The 26,613-nt window shown below is 37.8% G+C and overlaps 1 protein-coding gene across 3 annotated transcripts in view; it reads right to left on the reverse strand.

The window, feature by feature from the left end:
• Positions 1–736: 736 nt before the first annotated feature.
• The window catches only part of ampd3a (adenosine monophosphate deaminase 3a), a 31,851-nt gene continuing 5,974 nt past the window's right edge, over positions 737–26,613 (reverse strand). For all 3 annotated transcript variants that reach the window (XM_056462359.1, XM_056462362.1, XM_056462361.1), the window contains exons 2-15: positions 25,557–25,779; positions 23,549–23,726; positions 23,273–23,438; positions 22,713–22,932; positions 19,922–20,051; positions 19,650–19,844; positions 19,438–19,569; positions 16,566–16,729; positions 16,352–16,478; positions 10,258–10,421; positions 8,299–8,419; positions 6,244–6,417; positions 3,547–3,657; positions 737–3,467 (exon numbers count right to left, since the gene is read on the reverse strand). In XM_056462359.1, coding sequence (XP_056318334.1) covers positions 3,297–3,467; positions 3,547–3,657; positions 6,244–6,417; positions 8,299–8,419; positions 10,258–10,421; positions 16,352–16,478; positions 16,566–16,729; positions 19,438–19,569; positions 19,650–19,844; positions 19,922–20,051; positions 22,713–22,932; positions 23,273–23,438; positions 23,549–23,726; positions 25,557–25,779 — 2,276 coding nt within the window. In that variant the 3' untranslated portion in view covers positions 737–3,296. The remainder of the gene's footprint in view (positions 3,468–3,546; positions 3,658–6,243; positions 6,418–8,298; positions 8,420–10,257; positions 10,422–16,351; positions 16,479–16,565; positions 16,730–19,437; positions 19,570–19,649; positions 19,845–19,921; positions 20,052–22,712; positions 22,933–23,272; positions 23,439–23,548; positions 23,727–25,556; positions 25,780–26,613) is intronic.

Raw genomic sequence — 26,613 nt, forward strand, 5'->3', positions numbered from 1 at the left:
TGGTTCTTGTTCATTAGAATTGTATACACTGTAAAACCTAAAAAGTCAAGGTCAGTCAAACCATTTGAGAAAAACGATTGCAACAAACCATTTAAGTTCAAAAACTAATCCTAATGAGTACTGTTAACTTAATATATTTGTGTAAACGAAGCAATTTGAGCACAGTAAAACCCAATAAATGAAGAGAACTCAAACAAACAGTACTGTAAAACCCAATAAGTTAAGGCAACTCAAACTGTTTGAGGAAACTGATTGCTACAAACTATTTGAGTTAAAAAAAAAACGAATCTATTTGAGTACTGTGAGATATTAGCAGTACTGACATCTATTAAATAGTTATTAGTTTCAAATAAATAATATATAATATTGTATGTAATGAATAAGCACTAGAGAAATCATACTATTTGTGACCCTGGACTACAAAACTAAGTGTAAATATTTGGAAATGTATGTATTTTTATGTATCCTCTGAATAAATAAGATTTCTGTTTATGGATACATTGTAAGGGTAGGATAATATATGATTAAGATAAAACTATTTGAAAATCTGGAATCTGAAGGTTAAAAAAAAATTAAAACACTGAGAAAATGGGGTTAAAGTTGTCCAAATTACATTCTTAGACTACTCAAAAATGCACTTTTGATACATTTACAGTGGGAAATTCACTTAACGGGCACCTATTATGCAAAAATCACTTTTATAAAGGGGGTAAACAGGTTGTGTCATAACAGTATGTGAATATAGCCAGCCTTTAATCGTAAAAATGATTTTATAACCACACTTGATAAAAACAGTCTGCAGAAACACTTTGATTGACATTCTCCCTTTTAATACGTGTCATCAGAGGGGGAAAGTCCAGCCCATTTGTAATGATCTCTTCCTCATTAGCATAGACAGCAGTGAGTGAGAAGCAGCCACTATTCTGACACATAGACCATTGTAGCTCCGCCCTCTTTCGAAAAGAGCACAATTTCATTTGAATTTAAAGCGACAGTCACCGAAACAGCACACTTTTGATCGAAGCCTAAAAGGCGTAGTTTGAAAGAGTCATTATTTTTGGTTTATAACAAGCTGAAACTTCACATACACACTCTAGGGACATTAGAAACGTATATTACATCTTGTAAAAAGGGGCATAATACTGTAGGTCTCCTTTAAATATCTAATGAATTTTGGCTTCAAAGAAAAATAAACCGTTTTAACCCATGCTATGTATTTTAGCTATTACCAAAATATTTCTGTGCAACATGAGATAGTTTTTTGCGCTCCATGGTCACATTTTACATTTTATATATTAAAGGGCACCTATTTTACCTCTTTTTCAAGATTGAAGAGAAGACTTTTGTGTCTCCAGAATGTGTCTGTAAAGTTTCAGCTCAAAACACCCATCAGATTATTTATTACACCTTTCGGGATGTTGCGATTTTCTGCTTTAAACACAGTGTAGCTGTTTTTGTTGCCTGTGCCTTTAATGCAAGTTCTCCCCACCCACCGCCCACGTGCCTGTCAGTGTGTCTCCGTCAGATAAACAGCCCAGTGACAGACACGAAAGAAACAGGTCTCACGTAACGTTTGTGAGAAGTACTACAGTAGGAACTTTATGATTATTTGATGTATTTTTTTGTGGAGTTAATTCAAGCCTTTCTGCAACGATGAGTCACATACAATTAGGGGTGTCAAAATTAATTGTTTCCTCGGTGCACCGGGATGCAGACGCGGACAATTCGGTATCGGTTCAGTAATAATAATAACTGGTTATTATGTACCGACGTCATTCATCTCATATGCGCTCTGTCGCGAGGGAGGTGAGCGCGGGTATTTACAACACTACAGGCGCCAACTACTTAAAAATGTCACTGTGTGTGTGTTTTCTGGAAAGTCTTTCACTGGCACTTACAGCAGAAGCCCCTATTTCTCTGCGATTAAGGGAATGACGGTATTCTATTTCTCTCTCTCTCTCTCACTGTGGCCCATTTCACCTTTTCCTCTCGGCTGCTGGCGTGACTTTTTCTCCCCTCTCTTTTCCTCTTGGCTGTATGCATTCCTGCGGCTATACCTGTGCATTGTCGCAGGACCCGACCAGAATTCATGCGGCGCGGGAATAAATTTCCGAATAAAGTGCGGCAGCGGTCGGTAACTCTGGTGTAATTTTAACAGGAGTGGGCGGTCTCACAATATCGCTCCTGCGTGGCGTGTGTGTGTGTGTGTGTGTGTGTGCGCGTGCCTGTGTGTGTGTGTTTGTTTGGTGCTGTCTATGTTTGTGTATGTGTGTGAATGAGAGACGGTGTGGTGCTGTGTGTGTGTGTGTTTATACAGACAGCTAGTTAGCCACCCCCCCAAAATACAACACTGTGTATGGAAAGCATCGTCATTGCACCGTGATGCACCGAAATATCGAATTGAACCGAATCGATGGCATGATAATCGTGACCGAACCGAACCGTGAGACCAGTATAGGTTCACACCTCTGCATACAATGGCATTACAAAGTTCACACACATACACAGAGGACACAAACACACACTGCTTGTTTAACGACAGGATACACAGTTATATCCACTGTTGTATGGATATCTGTTATTTAATGTACAAAATAAACCTGATTTAACGTCCACAAAGCAGGATTGAAGTATCTTCTATTAGAATTGTACTGACATGCGGCTGTGGTGGTAAAATCGCTGTAATTCATAACAAACATGCACTGTTTTAAAAAGGTTTTAAACTTGTAAAACTCACTCTTGATCACATTTGATGATGATGGATGATCACAGAGAGCTGAACAGATCTTTTAGTCCCAATTGCTTTGCGCACGTCCTGCCTTTTTGAAATGATTATACGTGTTACTATGTAGATATGTTAATATGCAGCTGTCAATCATTTCGGAGGGCAGGGGAAAACCGCACTTCTACGTCATGTTGTGGTGACTTAAAAATGGGAGAGATTTGGATCCTATTGTAATGTCAGGAAATTAAAAAAAAGAGACTTATTGTCTTTATATCACCCCAATATGACTGGACTCACTATACCTACTCTCAGTTCTGTTTAACAGACATATTTGTCAAGACATTTTTAAACTGTATAGTTCTATATAGTTATTAGAATAACTCATTTCTAATAACTAAATTATTTGTCTGTGCCATGATAGGGAATTATAAATCTGAGAAGCAGGGCAAGACTAAATAAATAAACAACATAGCATTTGGGTCCCTATGCTTCCATTCTTACAGTATATAAAAATAGCAATCATGCATATGTGGGCACAAAGAGCTCAGTAGAGACAATACCGAACAACTAACTACTGTAACCCAACCACCTCTGACTTGACAGCATCCACTAGGAAGCTGAGTTCGTTACACAGGGTCTCGTGTCTGTAGGCCATTCGGATCTGGGCCACATTTGTCCGCCGAATGTCATTCCCTTCAGGTCCATCTTTCAGGTAACTGACCCCAAGGAAGTGCTTTTTCTCCTGAACAAAATGCCAAAGATGCTTTAGTGTCTTCAGTGTTGGGGGAATATGAACATGATGGTATGAACTGAAGTACTACCTCATGAGAAAGGCCGCTCTGCACGACGCTGTTTCTGGCGATTTCACAGACGTCACATGTGCTTAATTTCCAGAGCTGTGCTGCAATGGCGTACTCCTCCATTAAAGCCTCCTATATAGGACACACGCAAGGTTAAAGTCAGAATTATTAGCCCCCCTGTATATTTTTCCCCAATTCCTGTTTAACGGAAAGATTTTTTCAACACATTTCTTAAATGCTTAAGGGGGCTTATAATATTGACCTTAAAATGGTTTAAAAAAATGTAAACTGCTTGTATTCTAGCCGAAATAAAATGAATAAGACTTTCTCCAGAAGAAAAAATATTATCAGACATACTGTGAATATTTCCTTCCTCTGTTAAACATAATTTGGGAAATATTTAAAAATAAAAATAATTCACAGTAGGGCGAGGGCATTTTGACTTTAACTGCATGTTTTCATGACGCATCATGAGTCGGCCATATTGAAAGCACAGAATGTAAACAATGCCACTGAATTGAAATAGCATGAAATGAAACATATTTTTGCTGGCCATTGTAATTTTGTCTGGCTTTTTAATGAGTTTTCACTCTCAAAGATCAAATATGAATCACTACAGTTTCAAGGGTCATGGAATTTCTATATTTAAGTCCAAGTCATGGAGTATCAGGGACTTTTGCAACCCAGGCTCAGTCTGAAAACGTACCCCTATATACATTTCTGGAGAGCCCCAAATACATCGCAGGAGGTATGTTTACTGCAGTTTATGTTTTGAGGTCACTGCTTTTTTTACATCTCAAATTTCTCTTGCAAGTGCCATTCACGCCTGCTCTTCTCGCGTAAATCCACCAAAGGCCACTGACGACTGACTGACCGATCGACTGACGCACCCTCCTACTTCCCTAAACCCAAGCAATAGTGTTTTCAAAAGCATCGATTGACCAGCGCCCACCCACTTCCCTTAACCCAACCCAGTTTTTACCACGTTTTCAGATTTTACCACATTCTTACCCTGTTATTTACTTGTTTATTGTATTTTTTGGCTTTGGGTTTTGGCCAAAACGTATGGGTTTTGTGTGCCAACGTATGCATCGAGCCACTGGACAAACTGGTAAAGCTGTCTACATGGAGATAAGCGGTAAGCGCAATAAGCAACAGCGCCATACCATCCTGAGCATTCACTCTAATGAAGAAAAGCAGGCATACATTCCTCCGGCTACATAATTCTATATGTATATAGGGCTATGTTTTCAGAATGAGCCTATGTTGAACTTATTTTGTCGCTTTAAATATTAATTTCCATTTATGTAAATTTATTTTTATTATACTGAATCTTTTTTTTATTATTTTACTTTTTTATTGCTTCACTTGTTTTGCATTTTTGTTGCTGCTATCAACTGGATTACCCAAGTTTGGATTAAATTTGGAGTAAAAATTCCTTAATTCACAAAGTTTTTATGCTCGCTTCAGGTGGTTTTGGAATTGTGCGAAACAAACCTATCATAACACTTTTGTTATGATTCAGCTATTTTTCAGTGTCATTTTATCCCTTGTTTCTTTTCTTTTCATTTCTTTTCAACTTTGTTTATCAGTTCATTATATGTAATGGAAATTCAGCATTTTACTGGAAGTAAGGGGAAAGTCAGGGATTGTGACATTTTAGCAAAAGGTTTCAGCATTTTGGGGTGAACTACCCCGCTAAGTATTTAAATACAGCATAGACTCATTCTGAAAATGTAGCCCTATATACATTTCTAGAGATCTTGAATTATGTAGCCAGAGGAACGTACTGTACGTCTGCATTTCGTCTTTAAAATGAACAGTCGAGGTGGTATGACGCCGTTCCCTTTCTCGCTTCCCAGCTGACCGCTTACCTCCATATGGACGGCTTTTCCGCTGTTACCAGTTTGTCCGATAGCTTGACATGTACATTGATGGACTTGATGCGCAGAGCAGAGTTGACCACAACAACAGGGTTCGAGTCCAGTGAAGAACAGTTCCAGAAAGCAGGTTAGGCAAAAAACAAAGCTAAAAAATAAAATAAATAAGTAAATAACAGGGTGAGATTGTGGTAAAATCTTAAAACGTGGTAAAAATCAGGAGGCTTTTCTTTTTCTGGATTGCTTTTTAAAACACATTGGTTGGGTTTAGGGAAGGGGAAGGGTGGTTGGTCAGTCAGTCAGTCAGTCGACAGCAGCCTCTGGTGGATTTATGTGAGAACAGCAGGCACAAATAGCACTTGCGAGAGAAATTTGAGATCTCAAAATGTGTACACAGCGGCCTCTGGTGGATTCGCGAAAACAAAAACTGCAAAAAAACATAGCTCTTGGGATGTATTTTGCTCTCTCCAGAAATGAATATAGGGGTACATAATCAGAATGAGCCTGGGTTGTTTAAATCTAAACTCAAGACTATATTATCATATATACTATATTAAATATATACTATATTAACTATATTAAAACATACTATTGATAAATATGGAGTCAACATTGATGGTTTATGTGCATTTTTAAGGTCTGCTATATTGTCACCATTTTATAAGATATGAGCCTTGAAAACCTGATGTAATAACAATTTTATAAATGATGCCATTTGATAAATAAGCCCTAACAGCAACATCTATTAAGTTTAATCCGTTCTTTTGATTACTTGAGTACTTCAGGCACATTTATAAATCAGGATGCAGATTTTAGGTGTTTGTACAGTTAGTCTGACCTTGGTGTAGTGAAACTGCATGGGGTCATCAGTAGAGAGCGACACACACAGGCCTTTATGCAGGAACTCTCGCAGTGGGTTCTTGGAGTATTCCAGAAACAGACTGTTGTTACTCAGAGGAGACATGGCAATGGGCACTTGGGCAAGATAATACAGGTACTGCAGCACAGGACTCTGCAAAACAGACAAACGCGCATACAGTGGGCGTAATGTTCGAGAACTTTCATCTGTCAATCAACATGATGTTTACGTTATACACAATTCATTCATGTTGTCTCAACACAAATCAATTAAGTTACCTAACAAATTTGAGTAGATTAGACATAAACTAATTAAGTTGTCCCCACAAAAATCTTAAGAATTGTGTAATTTCAGCTCATTTAAAATAAGTAGATGAACAAGCAGCATTTTTTTTAAGTGTAAGATTAAATTGCTGTTCAGGTTTTTATGACCACTAGTCTCCATTTGCATATATCTGTACAGTGTGAGAGGCTCTATTAATGAACACATTAAAGGGTTAGTTCACCCAAAAATTAAAATTCATTTGTCATTAATTGCACACCCTCATGTCGTTCCAATCCCCTGAGACATTCGTTCATTTTAGGAACACAAATTAGGATTATTTAGATGAATATCTCAAATATATTATATGGATTTTGACTATCTTGGGACCATTGCTGTCTATGGAGGATGAGAGAACTCCTGGGTTTCATCTAAAATATCTTAATTTCTGTTGTGAAGATGAACGAAGGTCACAAGAGATTTATACGACACAAAGGTGAGTAATTAATAACAGAAATGTCATTTGTGGGTGGATTAACCCTTTAACACGTCACTAATTTATCAATAACACTTTTGAATTGATCTAATTTTCAGAATATTGCATTCAAATTTGATCTAAAGTCATTTTTGAAAATGGAAAGTATTCAATTGTCAATTTATCCTTCATTTAAAACATCCTAATTTCTGTTCTGAAGATGAACAAAGGTCTCAAGAGATTGAAAAACGACACGGATGTGAGTAATTAATAACAGAATTTTCATTTTTGGGTGAACTAACCCTTTAACACATCACTAATTTATCAACAACAGTTTTGAATTAACTCAGACAAGGATCTGATTTTTCAAAATATTGCATTCAAATTTGAACTAAAATGGAATGTTATTGAAAATTAAAAGTATTCAATTTATTCAATTTATCTTTTATTTAAAATATCCTCATTTCTGTTCTGAAGATGAACGAAGGTCTCAAGAGACTGAAATGACACAAAGATGAGTAATTAATAACAGAAATGTCATTTTTGGGTGAACTAACCCTTTTACACATCACTAATTTATAATACTTTTAAATTGACTCGGACAAAGATCTGATTTTCAGAATATTGCATTCAAATTTGATCTAAAGTTGAACATTTTTGAAAATGGAAAGTATTCAATTGTCAATTTATCCTTCATTTAAAATATCCTAATTTCTTTTCTGAAGATGAACAAAGGTCAGAAGAGATTGAAAAATGACATGGATGTGAGTAATTAATAACAGAATTTTCATTTTTGGGTGAACTAACCCTTTAACACATCACAAATTTATCAATACCACTTTTGAATTAACTCAGACAAGGATCTGATTTTTCAAAATATTGCATTCAAATTTGAACTAAAATGGAATGTGTTTGAAAATTAAAAGTATTCAATTTATTCAATTTATCTTTTATTTAAAATATCCTCATTTCTGTTCTGAAGATTAACGAAGGTCTCAAGAGAATGGAACAACACAAAGATTAGTAATTAATAACAGAAATGTCATTTTTGGGTGAACTAACCCTTTTACACATCACTAATTTATAATACTTTTAAATTGACTCGGACAAAGATCTGATTTTCAGAATATTGCATTCAAATATATATATAAAAAAAGTTTAATTTTTTACAATTTTAAATATTCAATTGTCAATTTATTCAATTTAATATTGCATTCAAATTTGAACAAAAATTGAAAATATGCATATTTTTAAAATGCCATTGGTAGTTATGACTAGATTAATCATCTGCTTCCAACCTTTTTCAGGTTTAAGCCGTGAGAGATGTTGTCTGCGGTGAGGAAAGCTGAAACCAGGTGTGTGATGGAACCAGCTTCTCCACAGTGCGGACGAAACTGAAAGGTACTAAGACCACGTTCCCTGTAAAAACACACACATACATATAAACAACCAATAGAGGATTATAGTCCCCTAAGATGAAATGAGCGCTGTTTCCTTTCAAATAAAATACAAGCAATAAACTTATAATTTATAACATATAACAATAATTATTATATTTAGCTAAACAGACAAAATGCATTGTGGGTAGCATACAACATCACAAAAAGTTTTATTTTTTTTTTTTTTACATTTTTCGGGGTTTTCACCTTTATTTGAGAGGACATTAGAGAGTATTGACAGAAAAGCATCGGGAGCAGAGAGAGGGGAAGGATCGGCATAGGACCGTGAGGCGGAATCAAACTTGGGTCGCCGTGAGGGTGTCGACGCACTAACCACTACACCACTGGCGCCGACTCAAAAAGTGTTTTTATTATAAGGCTTTTTGGTTCTTGCAGTTTTTTTGTTCTTTTCTTTCTTGCAGGTTAAAATGACTGAATTGCTGTAGCTTTTAAAAAAATAGAATAAACAAATTCTGGCAATTTCATTCATTTTCTTTTCGGCTTAGTCACGTTATTAATCAGGGGTCACCACAGCGGAATGAACCACCAACTTATTCAGCATATGGTTTATGCAGCAGATGCCCTTCCAGCTGCAACCCATCACTAGGAAACACCTATACACACTTGCACTCCCACACATACACTGCAGACAATTTAGCTTACCCAATTCACCTATAGCGCATGTCTTTGGACTGTGGGGGAAACCGAAGCACCCGGAGGAAACCCATGCGAACACGGGGACTCCACACAAATGCCAACTGACCCAGCCAGGGGTCCAACCAGCGACCTTCTTGCTGTGAGGCAATTGTGCTACCCACTGCGCCACTGTGACGCCTCTGACAACTTTGTTGCTTAAAAAAATCCACCAAAAATCACAATGTGCTTTAAAAATCAATGTTAAAGGGGCAGTTCACCCAAAAAAACAGGAAAATGTCCACTGAAAACCGAATATGCCAATAATTATCTTACTTACTCTTACTCCCGGGGCCATTTATATCCAAGTTGATATTTAGTCGCACCATATTGGTGTTTTATAACATCTAGTTTTTATGAGGTGGGTTGTTAGCCCAATGCTCAACCCCCAACCTGGAGGACCAGGACATACATTCATACACTACGGACAATTTAGCTTACAAAATTGAACTATAGTGCATGACTAGTGCATATAGTTATACAATGATTTGCCTAGTTACCCTAACTTGCCTAAATAACCTAGTTAAGCTTTTAAATGTCACTTTAAGCTGAATACCAGTATTTAAAAAATATCTAGTCAAATATTATTTACTGTTATCATGGAAAAGATAAAATAAATCAGTTATTAGAAATGAGTTATTGAAACTATTACAGTATGTTTAGAAATGTGTTGAAAAAATCTTCTCTCCGTTAAGCAGAAATTGGGGGGAAAAAATATACAGGAGGGCTAATCAATTAACAGGCCACAGGATATGACCTCACTGACCCAATCCACAGTCCATTCTACAAATGGAAAGATGATGTCAGTTTGTTGTACTGACAGTATTTCAGAGGCTTTGACAGTATCTCAACTGTAACCCAATATCTGTGTATTACTGATACAGCGGTATTTATAGATGTCCCAGTGCATGGTGAGACAATCGCGCATGCAACTGGAAACCTTTTCTTCCTGAATGCCTTCCAGTACTTATTTAAGATTTATCAAAGCCTGAGGGTATAGCAGAAGATATTTATGGCTAGTAAGTAATCTCTGTTTACTTCCCTCTTAAGTGTACATATTGTTTTCCCTATTGTTACGGGATATGTAACCTGATTTGGAATAGATATAATGGAGCACATACATACTTCCTGAGGTTGTTGAGCACCATGATGTTGGCGTACATGTGGAAGAGGTAGTAGCTGTATGGTGGGTTGTCATCTGTTGTCCATTGCTCAGGTTTAGGGCTCTTATAAGAGAACATGTGATCGCTGTGCTTGGATTCATCGTCCACACTGTCAAAGCCAGTCACCTGAGAAAATACGGGACATCTAATAAGGAAAGTGCGGTAAAGTTTTCCAATTATTAGATTTTTTGATACTATTTATGACCTATAGTGATATGCATACCTGCCAACATTCGCCAAATTCTGGGAGACCGGGGGGTGTAGTATCTAAGTAATCAAGTTGAGAATGAGGGTGTTGTGGGGTTTGTGTTAGTGAATGGACCATGGACAGGGTTTCGGGCTGCAGCAAGTAATGTCTGTCTGCGGACTGCAAGAGAGAGGCGTAACATGAAGGGGCATAACTTGTAGTAGAGGCGTAACTTAAAATTATGGTGGCCCACATGTCAGTTATTAACGTCAACACCTACTCCACACCTAAACCCAACCATCACAGCTATTAACGTCTATACCTACCACAACCCTAAACCCAACGCTCATTGTTATTAACGTGTACACCTACCCCAAACCCTAAACCCAACCATCATAGTTATTAACATCTACACCTACCACAACCCTAAACACAACCATCACCATTATTAACGTTTATACCTTATACCTCATCGTTATTAATGTCTACACCTTCCCCAACCCTTAAATCAACCATCATTGTTATTAAAGTACACCTTCCCCAAACCTAGACGAACCCAACCATCATCGTTATTAACGTCTACATCTTCCCCAAACCTAAACCCACCCATTATAGTTATTAACGTCTACACCTACCACAACCCTAAACCCAACCATCATACTTATTTAAGATTCATCAAAGCCTGAGGGTATAGCAGAAGATATTTATGGCTAGTAAATAATCTCTGTTTACTTCCCTCTTAAGTGTACATATTGTTTTCCCTATTGTTACGGGATATGTAACCTGATTTGGAAGACCCATCATAGCTATTAACGTCTACACTTTCCCCAAATCTAAACCCAACCACCATAGTTATTAACGTCTATACCTACCACAACCCTTAAACCCAACCATCATCGTTATTAACGTCTACACCTTTCCCAAACCTAAACCCAATCATCATCATTACTAACATCTACACCAACCACAATCCTTAACCCAACCATGTAAAGCCTACACCTTCCCCAAATCTAAACGTACTCAACCATCATCGTTATTAATGTCTACACCTTCCCCAACCCTTAAACCAACCATCATCGTTATTAACGTCTACACCTACCCCAAACCTAAACTCACCCATCATGGCTATAAACGTCTACACTTTCCCCAAGCCTAAACCCAATAACCATAGTTATTAACGTCTATACCTACCACAACCCTTAAACCCAACCATCATCGTTATTAACGTCTACACCTTCCCCAAACCTAAACCCAACCATCATTGTTATTTACATCTACACCTACCCGAAACCTAAACCCAACCATCATAGTTAATAACATCTACACCTTCCCCAACCCTTAACTCAACCATCAGTTATTAACATACAGCCGTGAATTGCAGAGGCTTTCATACTTGACACACTCACCATTGTACTGTTATTTCCAACCACAGGGGGTGATGCAGAGTAGGCTAACTGTCATGACAAAACAGATGAAAAAGTTGCATGGTGGAGTTGCTAAATGAATGAATATAATAATATATCGAATGAATTGGTTGTGGATAAATTTGTAGGAAACTCATGAAAATATTTGGTGAAAATGTTCTCTGGTAAGTATTTCCGCCATCTTGCCAACAACATCTCGTTGCGACATCTCGCATGGTTCAATGGGATCTCGATAACTGCAAGTTACGCCCCTTCATGTTATATCCCTGTCTTGCAGTCCGCAGACAGATACACTTGACTGTGGTGGCAATGGATATTATATCAAAGTTGAGGAGCGGGTGGATGCCGTGAGGGAAGTTGTTCCAAAAAGTTGAGGATAGGTGGGGTTTGGGTGAGGGAGGGAGGTTAGAGGTGGGGTGCAGGGCGTTGGTGTAATTATGGGAGTTTTTCAGGAGAAATAACAAAACGGGAGGGTGACGGGAGATGAGTGTGAAATATGGGAGTATTGGCAGGTATGCTTTCTATCGTATGCATGTTGTATATTTTTATGGTCTCTTGTTTATATACTTTGACCTGTCCACACAGTTACCTTTACATATACATGCACACACACGCACACCTGGCACTATCTTTTATGTTCTTTTTCTGTTATTTGTTTTTCTCTCTTTTCCATTTGATTTCATGTCATGTCACTTGTGTATCTCTTTGCATAATAATAATACAAAAAAGAGTTTTTTTTTAAATATAACACCATGCTAATTTAACGTACTAATGAAGGAACTTTGCTGCTGTACCATGGCTGCAGCAGGCACAAAGATATTGCGCAGTGCTTTTAGCTGGTTATCTAGGTGGGGACTGTTTTTAGGACGCTAGTTATCTAGGTGGGGACTATTTTTAGGTCCCCTTTGCTGCACCCATGGTACAGACGCAAAGTTCCATGATTATTCCACCAGAATGAGTCTACAGTTCCTAGATACATCGGCCTAGAAAATAGCAACTTCTCATTTTCTGTTGGTCTTAGCACACGATGTAACTACAGAAGAGTCAAGCTTTAAAAAGGAAAATCATGTGAGATGCTAACGGCCTAATCTGATTCAATGATTTATGCTAAGCTAAGCTAAAAGTGTCCTCGCTAGACCCGAAGATTGGCTGAATGGATTAAAAAATGGTGAGACGCCAACAAAAAACAAATAAAGTGTTGCTTTAAGTAGAAAAGCACATAAAAAGTAAATTAGAATGCATCCTGTTTATTATTTTTTCTTGAAAAAAGTATTGACTTATGTATTTTACAGTGATATACAAAGGAATAAAATGCAAAATACCAAAGAAATCTTGTCACACATATTTAAAACAAGAAAAAAAAACAATTCTTTAAATAACTTGGTTTTACCAAATTGTGAGCAACAATTTAATCATTTAAAATAGAATAAAATACTATAATCATTTATTATTGTACATATTTTTAAAAGTATGTTGTTTCACTTTTTAAATAAATGTCTGTTATGCTGAATATCAAATCAAAATAATTTCAACCCAATTATTTTGCCATTTTGCTTTCACAAATGTTACTTGAAACATTAAAGTAGACGCTGTACTTGCATTTAATACACTTTACTTTTATATAAGCAACACTTTTGTCAATTGAGTTTGATGCAGACACCAAAACGGCCTTGTCTTTGATCAGTATATATATAAAACATTCTACATGGACAAAAGTATGTAGATACAAGCCTCCACTGTGAAGGTTTGCTCCTATTCAGACGCAAGAGCATTAGTAAGGTCAGGCATTGGTCAGAGGTCAGGCACTGTCATTTTAATTAATCCTTAAATATGTTGAGTGGGGTTCAGAACTGGGGGTTTTTGCAGACCAGTCACATTTTTCATCCTGGAGCAAAACGGATCCTCGCTGAACTTTCTGACATGCTAAAAACACACAGTTCCCTAGAATGTCAGCGCGTGCTTTTAGTATGAAACAAAATGTAAGTTCTGCAATTGTGTCCTTGCTCTAATGTAATTCCAAACCACTTAAAAGACATTTTTAATGTCGTATTGACAGATTTCCCTACATTGAAAGTGTTCATGCTAATTGGAAGAATCATTCGTGAAGAGAGACATTCTTAAACATTCGTTAAGATACAAATCCATATGAATCTAGCAGCTCAATATGAATCAAAGAGACATGGTCGCTTTGTATAATGAGAACATACCAACATTATTCATATTATTTAAGTTGAACTTTGGTATCATATTATTTTGGTGGTCCTCTTAACACATTTTCATTATAAGTTACTGTACATTGCAACTACATGGCAACTAATTGTAATTAAAGTATTAGAAGACTTTAAGGTTAGGGTAAGTTGACTTCATTCAATTATTCATTTTCCTTCAGCTTAGACCCTTATTTATCAGGGGTCGCCACAGTGGAATGAACCTCCAACTATTCCAGCATATGTTTTTATGCAGCGGATGCCCTTCCAGCTGCAAGCCAGTACTGGGATACACCCATACACTCTCACAATTACACACACTCACACATGGCCAGTTTAGTTCATCCGATTCATTTATACTCCATGTCTTTGGACTGTGGAGGAAACAGGAGTACCTGAAGGAAACCTACACGAACACGGAGAGAACATGCAAACTCCACACAGAAATGCTAACTGGCTCAGTCGGGACTTGAACCAGCAACTTTCTTGCTGTGAGGCGACAGTGCTAACCACTGAGCCACCGTTCCACCCTTGTAAGTTGACTTAATTTTTTACAGTCAAGAGAATTTCTGTTGGTAGAGCAGTATCAGAAGATACTAATGGTCCGTTTCCACTGAGTGGTACGGTACGGTTCGGTTTGGTACGCTTTTATGGCCGTTTCCACTGTCAAAAAGCGTACCGAACCGTACCGTACCACTTTTTCGGCACCCTTTCGAAAGGGTACCAAACACGAGAAAGAGTACCAAAAGGCGGAGCCACACAAGCAGCTGAAAGCTATTGGTTTACAGAGATGCGTCATTCGCTTACGCAACAAGCCAGAATGAAAACAAAAAAACCACCATGTTTGAATTACACAGCGAGAGATTACAGCGGAATTATAAATACATATAATAACGAGCCATGGTCGATCTGGGCTCAAACAAACCTTGTCTTTGTCTTGCTGAACAGCCACAAATCCAAGAAGAAGAGCAGATTTACCCTGTGCCCCGTAGTTTTTTACGAGCCAGTCTGAGGCGCGAGCGGTTTCGCTTTCTTCCTTGCGTTCGCACGTGTCTAACATTATATCTGAAATAACAAACTTCTTGAGCTGATGATAATAACCTGCGCTTGATTATTGACATGCTTTTGAAACCCGATCCTGTCAGACACTGACAAACGCGAGAGTGAAGCGCGAAGAAACAAAGGAGAAGCCGGAAAAAAGGAGCACATTATTTTTCAGCAAGCATGAACAAAATGCCATGTTTAACTAACTTATTCTTTACTTTTTGGACTAATATGAACTGGGAATGACGGAATTACTCTCTAACAGAGGCTACATGTGCTGCTAAAGATTAGACACAGATAAGAGGTTTTCGCTGACTGTAGGCTATATTTTGTGTTGTTTTGAACCTAAATACGGACGAAATGTCTGCTATATGTAGTTCTTCTGTAGTTGGTAACATATCAGAGACTGTAAGGGGCTGTATGTGTTTATATAAGTTCATTTATTTAGTTATTTAATATAATTACAGACGTTACAGTAGGCTGTTTCGCACTGTCTTTGATCTGCAGTTATAATCAACTCATGTTTATTGAAAAGTTAGTAATAAACATTATACAGAAGTATTTGTGTATGAAGCATCTGTTTTGTGAGAAGTGCACTCGAAGCTTGTTAGTCAGGGTTCAAAGTGTATAACGGCACAGCTAATGGCACAGCTAAATGTCTGTCACCATTTTACACCACGTGTAAACAGATTGCTTTCTGTCAGCTTATTATAGGTGCATATGTTAACGTAATGTGTTCTCGCATTAAATTAATCTCACATTTTAAAAGTATAGTCCACAAATGGCAAATAATTTAACATACACTTTGAAACACTATTAAAAGTAAATAGCATTGACGTACGCTACATTTGACATGTTTAGGGTATAAAGAGAAATCATTTTCACAGCTACTCGAGTATTTTAATAAGGTCTACTTTTTACTCATACTTTGAGTAGTGTTTACAAGTTACTTTTACTCCACTTGCACTAAATTTGTTGATGAGTAATGCTACTTTTACTGGAGTATGATGAGTTTTCAGTACTCTTTCCACCAATGATTATTCAACCCATTAACTATAGGAGTATCCACATACTGTATGTCTGATCACGACCAGGTGGTATTGATTACACAAATTTTACATTGGTTACTATAAGTACACAACAGTATAAGAAATGGATTAGAAATGTTGCATCTGTTATGAACCTCAAACTTACATATTTTAGAAACACGTGGAGCTCTTTGTGCTTTTGAGGATTCACTGTGGCCTCGAACAAAGGAAGGAAAATATTTTCGAGCATCTTGGCAAAATTAGGAACCAACTTGCGTGACCTGAAAATGTCACTGTTAAAGAAATAAGCACAAAAACATAATTATAAAACAATATATCAGTACTATCTTGAAATATTTCGAATAAACGTGTCAACTTACTATATTCGGGGCACTTGAATGATCCAGCGCATATTTGGAGAGTACACTTTGTGCTGAATAAACCAATGGGAGAGACTTTCCCACTCCTCAGGGGAACGACCATATATGGACATTCGCGGTTCTGCATGCTGATACTTGCTCTCTTCCAGATTATGTGCGACTTCCTGACAGAGGCAAAGAGATACAGAAGACTCTTAAAGTTTCAGAGACTTTTTCTTCAGTAGGTTGATGTACTTGGAACTGAAATGGAATATTGAGTAGGGAGCAGGGTTTTATGTTTGCACATCATTCCCTCATTGCAAACTAATGGTAAGAGAGGCATGGTTAAGAATGCTGTGGCTGAAGCTGTCAAACCGACATCAACAGAGAAGCACTTCCACTCCAAACATGGAGGCAAATGGTCAGATTTTGATTGAAGATTAATAAAACCACCCTTTTTTCAGTGGAATAGCTTGCAATAATTAATTGTTTGCCTAAAGGATAACAATGGCCGAGAAAACACATGGGATTACAAAAAACACCAGTAAATTAAGAAAGGATCTTTACCGGTTTGACAGCATACATGTTGCAAATCCTCACAACACAAACAAATAAAGAAAACGCGCTGCATTTTCTCACAACACAAACAAATAAAGAAAACTCGCTGCATTTTCTCACAACACATGCAAATAGCACGGAACACAACAAGACTGTTTCAAGGGGACCCAAAAATGTGTCAAGGGGACCCTGGCTATTTAGGTTATGGTTATTTAGGCTAATAATATACAAAATACAAGGGAATGGTGTAATCAGGATGCTAAAATAAAAATTAAAAAAATCTCACCTTTCAAAGATCACCTAAAACTACACTGAGCAACAGTCACGACACAACAAAATCTCAGCCAGGTCCTTCACGTTTTTGGGTCCCCTTGAAACATTTCCATTGTGTTCCGTGCTATTTGCATGTGTTGTGAGAAAACTTCTAAATTTGTTTGCGTTGTGAGGATTTGTATGTATGATGTCAAAGTGATAAAGCTCTTTTCTTTATTTGCTGGTGTTTTTGGTAAATTGCATGTGCTTTCTTAAATTACATCACATTAAGCTCTCTCTCAGCCACCATAACAATGTGCGCTAGCAAAACAAACAGTGTAAATTTTGATTTGATCACACAGACTTTAAATATACGATAGAATAGAAGTTATTAAATAGAAGTTAGTCATAATATAAAGAGTTTAATTCATTTAACATCAGTTGAATTCAGTTGACCGGTAATTCAGTGCACTCAAGAAATTTCTTTTGATGCTTGTTCAAACTACTTACTTAAAATGACTTGAAACAGCATAATTCTGAAGTTTTTGTGGGGGGACAACTTAATATTTTTATGTTCAATCCACTTCTATTTGTACAAACAGTTAACTCAATCGATTTGTGTTGGGGCAACAAGGAGAAATTGCAACTCATTATGGAGACATGTCCCTGTATACATTTCTGGAGAGCGAGAAATTTGTCCCAGGAGGTCTTTTTTTTGCAGTTGTTGTTTTCGCGAATCCACCAGAGGGCGCTGTGTACACATTTTCAAATCTCAAATTTCTCTTAAGAGTGCCATCCGTGCCTGCTGTTCTTGTGTAAATCCACCAGAGGCCGCTGTTGACTGACTGACTGACTGACCGAGAGACCGATCCACGCCCTTCCCTAAACCCAACCGATAGTGTTTTCAAAAGCAATCCAGAAAAGTTTTCAGATCTTAACACGTTCTCACTTTTTTATTTACATTTTTATTAATTTTTTTGCCTTTTCTTTTTGTTTTACCTGCTTTCTGAAACTATTCTTTGCCGAACTTGAACCCCGTCATTGTGGTTAACTCCGCTCTGCGTATCAAGTCTGCCACCATACGTGGTGAGCCACTGGGCAAACTGGTAAAAGTGGTGAAAGCCATCCACTTGGAGGTAGGTGGTCAGCAGGTAGCGCAAAAATAAACAGAAGCCATCAGTAAAAAAAAGCCATACGTACTTCTGGCTACATAATTCATGCTCTCCAGAAATGCATACGTATTTGGGGGTACGTATTCACAGAGAGCCTGTGCTGAGAAATTGTGTGGAAACCCTTTTTTACCATGTGGAACAGCAGTTAATATTCAGCCTGTAGCAAAAGTTGGGTTTTATCACCCTGTGTTTATGTGCATTTTGAAGCATCACATGAGAAACGGGTGATGAAAATGCCAAATTTCCTATTAAAATTTCCAAAAATGTATTTACTCTTGGCGATTCATTCCACTGTGGCGACTTCTGATAAATCGGGGACTAAGCCAAAGCAAAGTGAGTGAGTGAGTTTTCACTTTAGCTTGAGGTGGTTTTGGAAAAGGGTTGATACTTACAATGAGAGATGGAAACGCATTTGCAAATGTTTCCTTTTGATTAACACATTTGATTAAACTCATTAAGATGCATTTATTTATTTTTCTTTGTCTAAGTCCCTTATTTATCAGGGGTCGCCACTAGCAGAATGAACCACCAACTATTTCAGCATATGTTTTAAGCAGCAGATGCCCTTCCAGCCAAAACCCAGTACTGCGAAACACCCTTAGACTCTCACATTTACACACACTCATACACTACAGCCAATTTAGTTCATCCAATTCACCTATACTTCATGTTTTTGTATTGTGGGGGAAACCGGAGCACCCAGACGAAACCCATACCAACACGGGGAGAACAGGCAAACTCCACACAGAAATACCAACTGGCCCAATTGGGACTCGAACCAGTGGCCTTCTTGCTGTGAGGCGACTGCTAACCACTAAGCCATCATGCCACCCTCAAGATGCATTCATATTATGAGCATAGTGTAAAATGTCCGTCTGTACATCCCTTAGTCTTGTTTTGACGAAAATTACCTTGATCAAGCGGGCAAAATACTCCCCATTAATATAATTGTCAGCCTTCAGGTAGATTTCCCGCAGCTCGCTTGCTCCAACAGGATTGTACTTTGAGTTGAATTTGTCAAAGCGGTGAAAGGTTTGTCTGCCCTGTGAATACACTGAACATGAAGCACATTGTACAAGCCACCGGTATATCAGTAAACATAATTAAAAAAAACGTTACTTACAGCATGAACGTCTAAAGAGTCTACCGTAAGATCATAAGGGTCCATGTTCAGGTTGTTAAACACCTGTTTGAGAGTTAGTTTAAGCCCCGCCTTCTCCAGAACAACTCTCTCTGCATCAGTTTTGTATGTGGTTTGGATGAAATCGAGCAGGTGTTTCTGGTTCATACATGCTGCTGCGTGGATATGGGTGTCTACCTGTAAGTAGAGACAAATTTAGACTACATGGAAAATGAATCGTAATTACACATTACTATATGTGTTTTCTATAATACCTTTCTGACATTGTAGAAATCTCTATGAGGAACGCCCTTGAGCTCTTTCAGTTCGGCCATTTCGTTGAGCATTTCATGTAGGTAAAACTTTGACCCAAGGAAGTTTAGTCGTCTATGACAGTAGGTCTTACTGTTTAGGGAAGAAGTAAACGTTATAATTCAGGAACTGATTACCATTGTGTTGATATTGGTTGGAGATAGAGATGGGATTGTATTTATTGCGATTACAATATTTGTGACAATATAACATAATATAATATAATATAATATAATATAATATAATATAATATAATATAATATAATATAATATAATATAATATAATATAATATAAGTATACACAGAGACAAAACATCATATTTTCAGCAAAGATTATGAATTATCATATTTTTATTGTTATATTTTACTAATTAAATATATTAACACAGTCAAAAAAAAGTATTTTTGCTGCTTGTTCAAACTACTTATTAAAAATGAGCTGAAACGACACAATTCTTGAGATTTCGTTGGGACAACGAAATTGTTTTATGTTTAATCCACTTAAATGTGTAAAACTAATAAGTAAACTTAATTCTTTCATGTTGTCCCAACACAAATTGATTGAGTCGAACCTAGTGTTGTTCAAACTACTTATTTAAAATGAGCTGAAACAACACAATTTTGGAGATTTTTTGGGGGAAACCTAATTGGTTTACGTTCAATCTACTTAAATTTATTATGTTAACAACTTAGCAGGATAGTGGGTCTTACAGAAGCAGAGCTGAAAATCTCCTACATGGTGTTATGATCAAGCAATGTAATGTTATTTCTGTTCCATTCATTCTAGATGCTAGATGGCGCCCTCAGACATTAACTCCACATATAGATTACTGAGGAAAAGACATTAACTCCAGACTGCGTCCAAAATCGCCTACTACTTAGTAAGTACTGCATTTGAATTTGAATTTACTACTCGACCATTAGAGAAGAACGCTCTATGTAGTATGAATGCAACTCGGACGTACTACATCCGCCATTTTGTCGTGATCACGTTCACGCGACCTACCCTTCATGAATTCTCTCGCTGTGCATCATGGTATAGCCAGTGGTGGAAAGAGTACTGAAAAAGCATACTTAAGTAAAAGTACCATTACTTGCCTAAAATGTAGTGCAAGTAGAGTAAAAGTATCTGTTGTAAATATTACTCAAAGTATGAGTAAAAAGTAGCTCTTTCAAAAGTACTCAAGAGTAGTGAGTAATGAGTATGACGCTGTAAAAAGCTGATGCATTTACATGTAATTTGTGGATGTGTGTAAAAATTACATTTTGTAGTGCATTTAATTATTGCCCAGCAGGACACAATGTCAAAAGACGTTAATATTAGGTTAGATTTAGGTCGTGATGTCAGGTGACCAAAATTAAATGTCTAGCCAGTATTTAAGGACGTTATTCTGATGTCAAATAACAACGTCAAATGATTCTGATATTTGGTTGATTTTAGGTTGTGTTAAAAAGTGACCAAACTCCAACTTTGAGCCAACATCTTAAACCAAAGTCATATTGACGTCAAATACTGACATTTGTTCGTCGGGTATGGCAACTAAAATCCAACATCATAGTGGTAACGTCCACAAAACTTCAAGCTGTAACATCATTAGATGTTGATATATGGCTGATTTTAGGTTGGACGTTAAACACTGATGTCAGCCTGATGTTAAGTTCTGACGTCAACCCGATTTTCATTTCCGAACAAAATGCAACATCCCCACAACGCTGGGGTACAACGTCAATCTGACGTCATGTTGATGTCCTGTGCCTGCTGGGTGTTTAAGGCCATTTCAGTCATCATACAGTAAACATCCGTCATCTTCTCATCAGTGACATGCATCTAAACAGTCTCTGGGTCAGTGCGTGTAAAGATTTTAAACATCTTATTGGACACTTTGAATACTTCCAAACAGTTTGCTGCAGTTATAAATCGCCCATGTCTTGAGGTAGTTCATTATGATGCGATTTACCTTCTATGTGTGATTTGATTGGACAGGAATTACAGGACTGATTTTTCTAGTCCCCATATACAAGAAAAGGTAAAGTAGTGACTGCAGGTTGAAGGAAAGTAGTGGAGTAAAACTACCGATACTGCACTTAAAATGTACTCAAGGGAAAGTAAAAGTACACATTTTTAAAACTACTTTGTAAATTACAATTTCTACTCAATTACAGTAATTTGAGTATTTGCAATATGTAACTTTACACCACTGGGTATAGCGTAGCATCCATTGTATGCTCACTTCAGAATCTCACTGGAAGTAGTAGGTCATCCGGGTATTCTATGAATTCGGACATTCTACTCAGCTCGCAATATGTTTTTAGCATACTATATAGTATGGAAGTATGCTATTTCGAACGCAGCCATGATCTCTTACTGCTGATAACGATGACAGAAATGGATAAATGGATCAAACATGAAATCAATAAACCAAGGTGTATGGCAATATATGGTTAATTTCTGTTCTTCAAGTCGTCCTAGGTACTTTATAAGTATAAAGTATATTTATAATGCAATGCTAATTGATCTTATTCATTCTGTGATATGAAACCATGTCTGGTTACAAAAAAGTAGATATTTCAAACACACAACTGATGTTATAAAGTAAATGTGTTTCTAAACAGGCTCATAAACACAACAATGTATTGCGCATGTGCTACAGTAATAACTAGTTGCACAGACTGATTGTATGATTGATCTTTATTATTAAAGTTTTTTTATTGAGGGAATAATTTGAAGAGGTATATTGCAAACGATAGACTTACGTAGGTCCATCAGCAATCATGGCGAGCACATGACTCATGTCGATAGCAAATGTTTCCAGGTCTGGATATGGAAGGCAGCGTGGTTTGTTCATGCTTAGAGCTTCAGCGTTTTCATATACATAAATAATTCCATCTTTCATCTTCATCTGATAATTAAGGTTTTCTGGAACATTCTCCATGCTGTAAGGATCCTCTCCCTCACCAGGGCATGGACAAATATCTGCGGAAAGCAGGAGAACTTATAAAAAAGAAAGAAAAATGCTAAACTATGCCTTTCTGGTTATCCGCATAAAAAAAACAATCTGGCTTTCCCATGAGGGGATAAAAAATTATTATTATTGAGCTACGCATAACTGATGCCAGCTCTTATGTCTTCTAAAATTAGTTAAACATTGATGTCTTGGGAAAGGACTTTAGGCAGGGACATTAAGCAAACATAGTCAGCATTTTTTTGTACATAGAAATCCCACTAAAATGTTTACAGAGCCAAAAATAACCCTCAAAAGAGAATGCTCCGCATGTCCCATCTGGTTTTGAACCCTGATCATATACAGATGTACCTGGGAGGATTTCGTCCTCTTCTGTCCACCTTTCATTCGCTGCATTACGTAGGAACTGTGCCGTAGTCCATGGGAAGCGGTGATATGCCAGTTTGGAGTATTTTTCTCGAATGAAAAGAGCCTTTAGCAGACTTTTAGCTGCCTGCTCATAGTCCTCAACTGTAATCTGCAAGCCACCGCAAAACATGACTGTTAAAATATCATCAGCTGTTAAAAGAGCCTTTAGTTGTTGACCTTAAAAAAAATTGGTTGATCGTCCATTCTAATAATACACACCCCAGCACAGTAGTCTCCGCTAATGGTGACTCTTTGATACTCCGGGAAATTTGGCGAAATGGATGAGCAAGTGGAGGACGGGGTAATCAGGGGGGTCACTACACCCCGGACACTTTCTGTACTTAATGGGATTTGCAGTGACATAGATTGGGACCGAATCATCTTAAAACTCTTCTTCCTAAAAGGATTAAAGCAAATGGAAGCTAAAAAACAATCAAACAGTAAATTCACTAAGCACATTTGTTGTTAATTGCGCTGGTGGAAAATCCAATCCATTTGAGATTCGTTATGAAACGTTTCCAGAATAGTCCATGGTTCAAGCTGGTCTTGATTGTCTAGACCACTGTTTTACCTATCTAGGGCTGCATTCCAATTTTAATGCCCTTCACTTGCTAACTTCCCTCCTTCCCTCAGGTTACCTCAGATCAACATCATTGATTACTTTATGCAAGTGTCCACTACTGGAGGAAAATCTCAATGGATTTAAATGGAATGCCCCAAACCCACAATCACATTGCATTCTGGGATGGGGCTGGAGTCAAAATATCAAGCCGATTTACTCCCTCGGTCAAAATTGAGGCACTTAGGGTATGTACAAGTAAACTTCCATCGATCACTTGATGAAGTGAAATGCACTTTAAAATGGCAGCAGTGATTCCTTAGAGGTAACAACGGAAGGGAAGTTCCCGAGTGCATGTCTAAAAGTGAACTGGAATGCAGCTTAGGAAGGTCACCATCCTGCAAGGTTTATCTCCAATCCAAATTAAACACACCTGGACAGGTGAATAAAGGTCTTCAGGGTCACTTAGAACTAGTCTAAAGCAAATTTCTGCAAGATGGTGGCCCTCCAGGAGCAGGATTGGATACCTATGATCTACATCAGTGGTGGTTCTCAATCCTGGTCCTCACACTGCACATTTTATATGTTTCTCTTACCTCTTCAGAGGTATCACATTGCTTCTCAACCACATTGCTGCCCCCTTGCCCACCCCCTTCTCCCAGTACTGCATGTTTTGCATGTCTTTTTAGTCAAACACACTTGATTCAGTTCATCAGCTCATTAGCAGAGATTCCAAGACCTCAAATTGCTATGTGAGACAAAGGAGACATGCAAAATGTGCATTTCAGGGGGGAGCTCCAGGAACGTGGTTGATAACCACTGCATTAGACCATAAGTGTGCTGCACTGGCATGATTCCAATTGGAAAGAAGGAAACTTCAATTTCAGCCAATTTCCCATGTTCAGGGGCCAGAGAGCAGCGAACACTATTTAGACAACATGTCAATCAGAAAACTTCATGGGGCTCTTTTCTTAGGAGCTGGATATCTACATCAGGTGTTATAAACAAGAGAGACATGCAAAATGTTCAAAGTATGGGGTCATGAGGAAGAGGATTGAGAACTACTGGTGAACATGGTTGACCAGTTGGTGGACATGGTGTCGATTGGTTAAGCTGGTAAAAAAGGAACACTTTGGGCCAGCATCAAAAAGGAGCTACCTTGTTTAAAAGACCAGATTGTCCTCTGGTAAGAGGACTGGTAAGACCTGATGTTTTAAGCATGTAAAACCTACTGTTGGCAGGCTACTTCATAAATCTAAATGAATTGTCTTAAACTCAATTCCTAGAGGCTCACATCTCTGCAAAGTTTAGCTCCAACCACCTACAACTCACACCAGCTTAATTTTTTCTAGTAGTTGTGAACACCTTGAATAGTTGTATCAGCTGTGTTTGATTAGGGTTGAAGCAAAACTGCAGAGTTGCGACCCTCCAGGAATCGAGTTTGAGACCTATGATCTAAATCAAGGATGGGCAACTTTGGTCCTAGAGGTCCTGTGTCCTGTAGAGTTTTGCTCCAATAATCAAACAGACCTGAACAAGCTAATCAGTGTCTTTAAGATCACTAGAAAGCTATAGGCAGGTGTGTTTGATTAGAATTGGGGCTATACACTGCAAGACACCGGCCCTCCAAGACCGAAGTTGCCCTTCCTTGATCTAAATGGTGCTGACCGTTTGGCACTTTCTTCTGACTGTTGCTCAGCCAGTTCCCTGAGTAGCTCCCTCTGTTTGGCTTCCTGAAGGCCAATGGGACAGTCCTCGGGTACAGTGTACATGGACAGGGCATCTTTTGTGTCTTCTTCTTTTAGTGCAGAGGCATACACCTTCTCCGCCAACAGACGAACTTCCTCATCCACATCAGTCAAGGCAATCTTTGGGAACTGCCGTGGCATATCTGTATAGAAGCATATTTAAAGTCAGCATAAAATGGATGGTAAGATTGTCCTGTTTTCCCATATCGTGACATACAGTTGAACATTATTAGCTTTCCTGTGATTTTTTTCTTTTTCAAATATATGCCAAATGATGTTTTAACAGAGAAAGAACTTTTTCAAAGTATTTCCTATAATATTTTTTCTTCTAGAGAAAGTCTTATTTGTTTTATTTCAGCTAGAATAAAAGCAGTTTTTTAAAAACCATTTTAGGTCAATATTATTAGCCCCCTCAAGCAATATTTTTTCCGACTGTCCACAGCAGTGGTATAAAGGGACTAAGCCGAAAAGAAAATGAATGAATGAAAATAATGAAGTGCACAAATACACCACCATCACATTAAGCTGTTAAATTTGTAAAGTCTTCTCTCAAGGTATACTGTCCACCAATTCTGTAAGCATGTCCCATTTATAAGTCGTGTCGAACCAGACGAATGTTTGGTCTGCAAAAGTGTTGAACTACTCCCTCAGTTGCTGTCACTGGTTGAAACAACAAGGTTACTTTGATGTGTGTTTCATGGCTCATATCAACACGCTTGCTGTAAATAGTCCCGGGATGCCATGTGCATTCCCAGGCCTTTAATTCCGGCCTGTAAAGTCAGTCACTAGGCCAGTGCACAGCTGCAGACACACTGGCTTATAAAACAGTTATGTCTGTGTGAGGACAGATCAAGTGTCTGAGCTCTGGGTGTGACTGCTCCCTGAAGATTTAGGAACATGGTCCTCGGTGAACACATCAGATGCTATCCTGGGCAGGAACCAGATCCCTTATCAAGGTTTCCATTATTCTGAGCAAC

This window comes from Danio aesculapii, chromosome 7, assembly GCF_903798145.1.
Source record: "Danio aesculapii chromosome 7, fDanAes4.1, whole genome shotgun sequence".
NCBI classification, from domain to species: domain Eukaryota; kingdom Metazoa; phylum Chordata; class Actinopteri; order Cypriniformes; family Danionidae; genus Danio; species Danio aesculapii.